General features: G+C 33.3%; 1 protein-coding gene across 1 annotated transcript; it reads right to left on the bottom strand.

Moving 5' to 3' along the window:
• Window positions 1–2529: 2529 nt before the first annotated feature.
• LOC147380670 (wall-associated receptor kinase 2-like) lies at window positions 2530–6545 on the bottom strand. Its single transcript, XM_086431391.1, has 4 exons — window positions 6017–6545; window positions 4486–4806; window positions 4235–4384; window positions 2530–3632 (listed from the first exon to the last, which is right to left on the bottom strand). The coding sequence occupies exons 1-4, from the start codon at window positions 6543–6545 to the stop codon at window positions 2530–2532; spliced, it is 2103 nt and encodes a 700-aa protein (XP_086287517.1).
• Between the last annotated feature and the right edge of the window lie 2704 nt (window positions 6546–9249).

The following is a 9249-nucleotide window of genomic DNA, read 5'->3' as shown; positions in this document are numbered from 1 at the left end:
AAATCAACATTTGTAAGTCATCTTAAAGGAAATGCTGAATAATTCTAATTATAACTTAATCCACGCAACAAACCATTGTTCGTGGATTGGAAGATAAATCGGTTAATTCTTATAAATGACTTGAAAATATAAATATGAATTCTGAACTTAGAGAAGATTATCAAATTTGTATATCAAATTCATCACAAAGCATGATTAAGCTTGATCTCATCAAAGCACGAATCATCAAAGTTAGAATAATAGGTACAAATTGGATGATCTCACCTTAAGAGTCTTAAAAAAATAGAATTAAAGTAAGGGCATTAGAATTAATTCAATAATATTAAGATGAACTTGCTCCGACATCATTGACCTCTTTAAGGAGAGTCTAGCCGATCTTTGCGAGGAATAAGTTATAACAATAGTAAAACAGAGAAAATATGGTAGAAAAGAGGATGAGAAAATTCTGAGTTGCACTTTGATTCCAAGCTTGAAAATATGATCTTACAATTGAGTTACAAAAAAAAATTAAAGAAGAAAGATGAAAGAAATAATTCTTGAGCTCTCACTTCTACAAGGATTCTCTCTCAAAGAAAAATTAGAAAATAACAGAGAAATTAGGAAGAAGAAGAAGGATTATTTCTTTTGGGACAACTCCTCAATTTATAGATTTTCTATTTAGGTTATTGGGTCGAACTTTTACCTAAATTGATTCGAGAACAATCTATAGTTGCAACGGCCAAATATTCTAGAATGTTTAGTTTGAATCTTAAGGCCTAATTCCTTGAGATTATCGTTGGGCACCACAAGGGGGCTACAACACAGTGACGTGATAGCATTTGATGCTGAGTTTTGACTGGTTACTTTCTTTTTGCTTGCATATTGTAACAAAAATTGTTATAAAATTATTTGTGTTCAACATTAGGTAGAAAATTCTATTAGCTTCGATAATTTGTCAATTTCATATAATTTACTTTTATTTAAGGAGAAATAACAATTAGGTGTTGATAATTCTTATGTAATTACAGTCCCTAAAAATGGTTTTATAAGACCTTATCAATTAATGATGGTTTTTATTTGAAAACTTGAAGGTTGAGAGAAGGTTGAAATATGGAGGCTTAAGTTGAGTAGAGATTTTGATAGAGTTTGAGGTTGAACGATGGGGGCTTAAGAGCATGAATTGATCATAGGAAGAGTTTTTGTAGAACTTTTAAAGATAAAGTGATCAAACTCTAAAAACAAAGAGAGTAGACATGAGATTTTGGTTGTTTTTTTTGGGATTTTCTATCTATGAGGGTAAAGATGAAACTTGTGAGATAAAATCTAAAAGTATTTTTAGTTTTTGGTTTTTATTAAATAAAGATAAGAGAACAAAAATACTTTTGGGAGGGTGAGTATGGGAGTAACATGTGTAAAGTTGAAATGGTAGGTAAAATGTAGACTTGAGTTCTCTTGTAAATATCCCCAAAAGCAATGGTAAATATATATTTTTGAAATAGACTAATGGGAGACTTCCATATATGCACCTGAAAATTCTTACCATTTGGGGGTATGATTGAAAGTTCTCTTAACTTTTAAGATTTTTACCAAAGAACAAATCACCTTTTTGATTTGACATCACTTTTGAGAAAGTGTATTCTTGAGTTTTCTCAAAAGAATTGACTTTTTAATTAGGTTAGAGCATTGGGCATTGGGCCTTGTGTGAGACTACCATGCATTCTCTTTTAGGGGGAGGTGTAAGACCATTGACTTAGAATGAGCTTGATATGACTTTGGACTTAAGTTATAAGCTTAGGATGAATTAAATTTGGGTATTTGAACTAGACTTGAAAGTGAGATTGTATTGAGTTAGGATATGGATAATGGATTGATTGATGGAAAGTGGGTATGGAATTGAGAAGTAATTATAAAATTGGGTCGAAAATGGGTTAGGGTAGTGGATATAAAATTAGATGGGATTAGATTAGGGACAATGTTTGGGCATGCAAATCAATAGAAAATGATGCATGTGTGTTAGTATGCATGAAGAAATGTGTTAAGTGGCAATTATAATAATGTAGACCCGTTGAAGGGTTTTAGACTTATAATAATCAACTCGGGTTTTTTTTAATGGGATCGTGAAAATGGAGATGTCTACGCAAAGGATTTAGGGCATTCTGCCCACGGGCTTTCATCCAATATCATAAATTAAGTATTGTCTCAAAGCATTATCTCGCATTCACGAGTATAACAAACTTTATCCATTGTCAAAACATGCATGTTTTATTTAGTGAAGAATGAACCCAATAAAAGTACTAACTAAATATGATCACATTTTTCTTCTAATAATTAACTACAGGAGAAAGAAAGGTATAGATTTATCCTAGCTAAAAGTTTCTGATGTACCTCTTAATGGCCTTCCTCTATAGAATTCCAAGTCTTACTTTAATGGTGTTAATCGAAGGTAAAATGTTCAAGAAGGAGAATGAAGATCCTTTTTTTTCCTAAAGTTTAATAGAAAAAAATTATTTTTATAACATTTTATTACAATACATAAAATCGAACCATTTATTATATAGTCGAAGTTGAATCTGAGTAAATTTCAAACGATTGCATAAAATGTTCATCTTCTAGCAAGCTTTGAGTTTCTTCATAGTCTCCTTCCGCCTTCAAATCCCCACGTTCCTTTGTCAACCCATCAAGCACGTCAGCCACTTCAGTCATTGTGGGCCTTTCTGTACTAGGCATTGCCACACATTTCTCCGCAAGCTTAGCAACAATGTAGACCTGCCTCATTTCATGCTCTTTGACTTCTTCAACCTTCAAAATCTCATCAAGATTATTTTCTCGAATTGAAGATACAAATAATGTAACTAAGCTTGTATATTTTTCAGATCGTGCATTAGAAATCGGCATCTCTCTGGTTAATACCTCCATAAGAACAACTCCAAACCTATAGACATCACTCTTCTTCGTTAACTTGCCTGTTTGAAGATATTCAGGGTCTATGTAACCATAGGTCCCTGGACCGCTTGTGGGTGCAATATTTCGATCAAATGGAATTAGCATTGAAGCTCCAAAGTCTGCTACTTTTGCGGTGCATTCACTATCTATGAGGATATTGCTCGATTTAACATCTCTATGAATGATGGGTGGATCAGCTTTGGAGTGAATATAGTCAAGTGCACCCGCAGTCTCCGCAGCAATCTTTAAACATGTTTTCCATGTGTTTAAGATCATTGATTTTTTGTTATGGATGTGGTGGAAGAGTGTTCCATTTGATATAAATTCATACACCAGCAATGGAACTTTGTCATCTAAGCATAATCCCAAGAGCTTCACCACGTTCTTATGGTTGATCCGTGAAACAATTTCAACCTCATTTAAAAATTGCACGATTTGGTGCTTGTTTACCACTTTTGACCTCTTAATGGCAACTTCATTGTTTTCTAACCAACCTTTATAAACTGAACCATTGCCTCCTTCGCCAAGAAGCCGACTAGAATTGTAATTGTTTGTTGCCTTCCTGACTTCTGCTTCTTTAAAAATCTTCACTCTGTGCTGCTTTAACAACATACCTCCATTTTCTCGAAAAATTTTTCCTCTAATTTTCTGTTTGAGTACCCAAAAAACACATAAAACAACAATTGCCACCAAAATTCCTACACCAATACCTGCACACACAAAAAATCTCCTTTAATACATATATATAAATGATTTTCAAGTATGGTATCATACGGAAACAATGAATATGGGAGAATCGATGGTTGGATTCTCTGTGCGTTTTGGAGTAACTACAAACCGTGGAGTAGAAATTATTGCTCTCTATGGGGGAATTAAGCTCATTTCTCAAGAATTCTCATCATCGATCATAATGTAGACCAATTCCTTTGTTCTATTCAATGCTTTTAGGGGTGAGGATATATTGGAAGGTTGAACATTGGATGGATAGAGTTTTTGATAAGTTAAAGAATTTAGTTTGGTCGACGACTAATGTTTGAAGAGAAGCTTAACAAAAAACTGTTGATGCATTGGCGTACTTTGCATCAAGAAATAGAGTTGAATTGCTGATAGAGGATTACAGAGTTGTGTCATCTGATTTTCCCAAGATCTGTGAAAAGAGTGTCTTATGGAGAAATTAAGGGACTCTTTTAGATTATCAAAATATTAGCTGTCAGGAGCATCCCCATGAATGTTTTGTAAGTTCCTCATTAGTTCAATTTCCTTGCTATTACTTTGCCAAAAAGAAAATAAATTAGGATTAAGAGGACCTTACCACTGAATACTTTAATCAAAGGATGTAGCCGACAACCTACTTTTCCATCGCCATGTTTACCAAATGGGCAATTGCAAGTGTAATTTCCTTGCGTATTCTTGCAAGTCCCTTCGCAAGAATATATGGTTGGATCCAAGCACTCATCAATGTCTAGTAAAATTACAATGTAAGTTCTAATGTATGTACCACTATTAGATATATCCTACATATATAAACCACCCTGATTGTCATATTGTGAAGTAAGTAGGTACCTCGACATCCATCGGGTAGATAGGGGTTCCCTTTGTAGCCATTGTTACAGGTGCAACGATATCCAGAGACACTTTCAGAATTGTTGCAATGGCTGTTTGGTCCACATGTCCCTGTTCCAACTTCTTCACACTTCTCCTCCCCTATGACCCAGTCTAGGATGACGTTAGACATTAAGTATTCATCTTCTATAATTGAAAGATTTTTGCTTGAGAATTTGAACCACTCTGTGTCAGCTAAGAAAGCACGACTGCAGGGATTAAAATCCAAAATTCTTGTGTGATTGTAAGTGCTTCCCACACTTATGCGTAACGTCTTCTGGCCTGGTAGATGAATAATGAGTGTTAAGAATGAATATTAAGGATATATAAATGTAAGGTTTGCTTGGCTAATGTATTTCGATTTTTTAGGTTCTACATCAAATATACAGTTAGGATAAGCAGAAAAAACATAGATTCCCTAGAGATTAGATCACTTTCCTAGGGATTAGTACAGTTTTTTTTACCCAGAGATGCATTTTTCTTGAGAATTTCAGGAATCTAAAAATGGATCTGTACCATCCCAAATCGATTGGCTTATTCAAAAAAATCCTTGTGCTTTGGAAAATCTCTCGTGTTTGGTAATGCATGGTCCCACCATGCAAATAACTCCAAATCATTCTCTAGAAGGCAACATCCAAATAACAAAGTACGTACTACAGATATTAAGATCTTGCATTGGGTGATTCACATCTGTTGAGATGCATGGATAGCAACAAAAGTCCACAGACTGCCTAATGTACACCACCGAGTAAAATCTGTGTTTCATGAGTCCATAATAGCAACAAAGAACATGCTAAATTAATATAATACGATCAACTTTGACAAAATTCCAATTCCATCTCACTGTTCAGTTTTATTCCAAAACATGAATAGCGAGATAAGGGGTTTTAATTTTCAAAGTGATAATCTGACTGATATAAAATAGGAGATAGCTGATATTTATTTGAAAAGTGAGAATTTCACTAGTTATAAAAGTGACGATCTCGCAGGTTCACTACCTTTTAACGAGACCGTTGCTACATAAACAAGAGATATTGTCACTTTGAAAAAATAAATATTTGCGAGATCGTCATTTTGAAAAACCCCAAGATCTCACTTTTCTTGTTTCAGGAATTAAAATGAACGGTGAGGTGGAATCAGAATTTATTCATATTCAGCCCACGAAATAGTAACATATTTTATCATTTAATATATCATAGGTATTTTTTTGTAATTAAAATGATTTTATAGATAACATAATATAAATTAAAGATATTCTGAATTTTAGAAAACTTAAAACTCACTTAATTACAATGGTCGTGACAGTGTAATTTTATTATACCTACTTGTGTTTATAACAAGGAAAACCCAAAACTGATTTCGTACAACACTGAGCTGACGAGGCAGTAGGGTATATAACCATGGATTATTTTCCTCGAGATACGAGCAAACGATCAACGGAGTGTCTATAACAAAAGTTATTTTAATACCTATAACCGCTTTTGTAATTTACCTTTGGGTATTTCAGTCTGGCAGCAGCCGACCCCTGAGCATGAACTGTCCTCACTAACATTAACGCTGTTCACGCTGCATAAAGAGATGCATCCAAAGGCAGAGCCAGAGATCAAATCTTCATTTTCTGAGATTACAGCCATTGTGTCACAACCGGTGGCAATGAACTTGTTTCGGGTGTTCGAAAACGTGAATGGTGTTCCCCTAAGATTCAGCGGCTGAACGAAATTGTGAGTATTTCCTGAGCTGTTGTAACAATCAAAAGCCATCCAGATTTTGCTAATGACTAGGCTGTCTTGCAGCGATATGTTGAGAATCGGAGTGTCAGAATAAAACAGTTCAGTATGGTTACAAATTAGCTTGAATGTTGAATCTTTGTAACAACTGGAATCTTCACCAAAACCGAAAGGGTAGGGAACGCTGACGTTCCCACATTTTTCAGTGCAGTTGGGCTTAGCTTCAGAGATTTCTTCGGCTGCTGCTGCTGCTACTACACATAACAAAAATAACAACATTTGATTCCCACTCATTTTTAACTTCTTCTTCTTCTTTTTATTTTTGTGGGCATTTGATTCAGAGATAGGATCAGAGCACACCTTTTATAAACTTTTCTAACCTCAAATGACAGTTGGAAGGTCACTGTCAAACATATATATATATGGGAAATGTTCTACACCCTACACCTTACCCTATGCTTTACCAAACATGTTTTGTCGTACATGAATTAGAACTTTTAGAATGGGCTGATTTTTGGTAAGGATGATCTCTACTGTTAGAAGATCCTCCTCATAAAAAATCAGCCCATTCTGAAATTTCTAGCCCAAGTTAAAAATCGTGGACCGTCCATTTTTTGTAAATCAATTTTTATGGGGTTAAAAGTTTTGGAATGGGCTGATTTTTAGTGAGGATGATGATCTTCTCATCATAGAGATCATCCTCATCAAAAATTAACCTATTCCAAAACTTCTAATCCATGTAGGACAAAACACGTTTGGTAAAGTATAGGATGGCAAACGGGACCCTATATATATATGGGTCCCGTTAGGCACTCAACCATTTACCCAACAAGTTGCCCAACCATTTGTGTCTTACATGGGTTAGAAGTTTTGGAATGGGCTGATTTTTGGTGAGGAGGATTTCCTCACATTCTAACCCCATGTTTATAAGTTGAAAAATTGTGGACCGTCCATTTTTTATAAATCATTTGTAATGGGGTTAGAAGTTTTGAAATGGGTTGATTTTTGGTGAGGATGATCTTCTCACCATGGCGATCATCCTCACCAAAAATCAGTTTATTCCAAAACTTCTAACCCATATAAGACAAAAATGGTTGGGTGCTGAATATTTCCATATATATTTATATATATATATATATATATATATATATATATATGTAAGTGTGTGTGTGTGTGTGTGCGTGCCTATGACTGTGACGTGAGGAAAGTAAAAAAATAAAAAATAAATCCAAGTTGTTTTGACCTAATCCCACAGCTAGTTTTCATTAGAAATCGGTTTGAGTTGGATTACTGTTAAATGGTTAAGCATTTACACCCTCAAACATGACATGACAGTTTCTTGTTGATTTAACTCGTTGAGTCGACTACGAAGAGAGAATTTGGAAGGTTCAGGGAGAGTTGTTTTGACTTTAAAATTAGGAAAGCTTGTAAATACCGTTCTAAACAAACTTTCTAGCAATGTTTTATAAAGAATAATGATTTTCTAACTAAAAAGCCTTCACTCCTTCAATACTCAGCTGACATGTCAAGGACTTTCTATTTAGTATATTAGTGCTCTTTTAAAAATTGAATGTCCGAATAGAGTTCAATTCGATCTAATCGATTTACATTTACTAAATAATTCTTATATATAAATATATATTGAAAATATAATACAATTAAGAACTCAAAATTTAATGGAGAATTCTAATTGGATTAAAAAATTAACAGACATTTTAAAGAGAAGGAAATTATTATTTAGTCTCTATAACCTTTAAGAAAGAATAATGATTTTCTGACGCCCCCCCCCCTGACACACGTATTATATATTTGTACATGTAATATATAATTCCATGAACACATAAAATTAAGGATCTTGAATCTAATATATATATCAAGATTCATTCAATATAGTCATACTTATAATATTCAAGAATTTAGAAAGCATAACTTGCGACATTGCAATCCGATAATCGAAATTTATGACTTGGTACATAAGCAAACGATTCCCCTTTTGATTCTTCAATACTAGACTCAACTTCTCATCTTTACTCTATCAATTGGATCGACTAATGCTTTCTATTCTTGATGGATTTCAATCCCAAAATCCTAGAAAACGTCTCCACTATACTATGTTCAAGGGATACATTTTTCTTTGAAATCCATATCATCTTTGTTTGATGGAGAGTCTCAACCTTGAGTTGAGGCTAGTATTCTTCATATTAGAAAAAAAAAATTTCTTGAATACATTAATTAGGAAAGTTTCTTAATCGCATGAAGAACCCAAAAAACATGATCGAATGCCACAAGAATGTAGATCTAAAAATTCCAAGAATTTTGAATATGCGAAAAATTTAACATTAAAATGTACTTTTTTGGGTTTTATTCTCGAGGAAATTATCAATAAAAAATTCTATAATTAAAATTATTTATCAAAATAATACCAATTTTTTAAAAATTATCAAAAGAGTAACAAATCAGCACTTTAAGTGCCGAAATATTTTTTTTTTTATTATCTTAATTCAAATTTCTGTAAGTTACCATTTTTTTTTCTAAAATAAAGAAATTTTGTTTTTGGGGGCATGCCCTATTTGGCTCACAACCCAACAAACATTTGACATATGGCGAAATAACATCAACAATAGAACAATAGAGAGAGCTTCTCTCTCTTGCCTTCCTTTCAAAAATTCTCTCTCTTGCCTGCCCACATATTTATTTTTTCAAATTTCAAATCTTAAAAAGGGTCAATGGGCCCATATTTATTATCACATTGACAATCTAACAATACAGCTTTTTAGATTTTATGAAAATATTTATATTCGAAAAATAAAAATTAAAAAAAAATATTATTTTTCGAGCTTGATCCAAGGTGTGGAAAGTGGATGGCCATCGAGCACCCAAATTTAAAAATAAAATTCAACAGTGAAAAATTATTATTTTTTATTTATTTTTTTAAATTCATATAATTTTGTCCTTTAGAAGTCCATTGCATCTGATTATGTTTTTAATGTCACATGGT

This window comes from Akebia trifoliata, unplaced genomic scaffold (assembly GCF_017979445.1).
Source record: "Akebia trifoliata isolate Shusen 1 unplaced genomic scaffold, ASM1797944v1 Contig01127, whole genome shotgun sequence".
In the NCBI taxonomy this organism is placed as follows: Eukaryota; Viridiplantae; Streptophyta; class Magnoliopsida; order Ranunculales; family Lardizabalaceae; genus Akebia; species Akebia trifoliata.
This window is presented reverse-complemented; position numbering and strand designations above follow the sequence as displayed.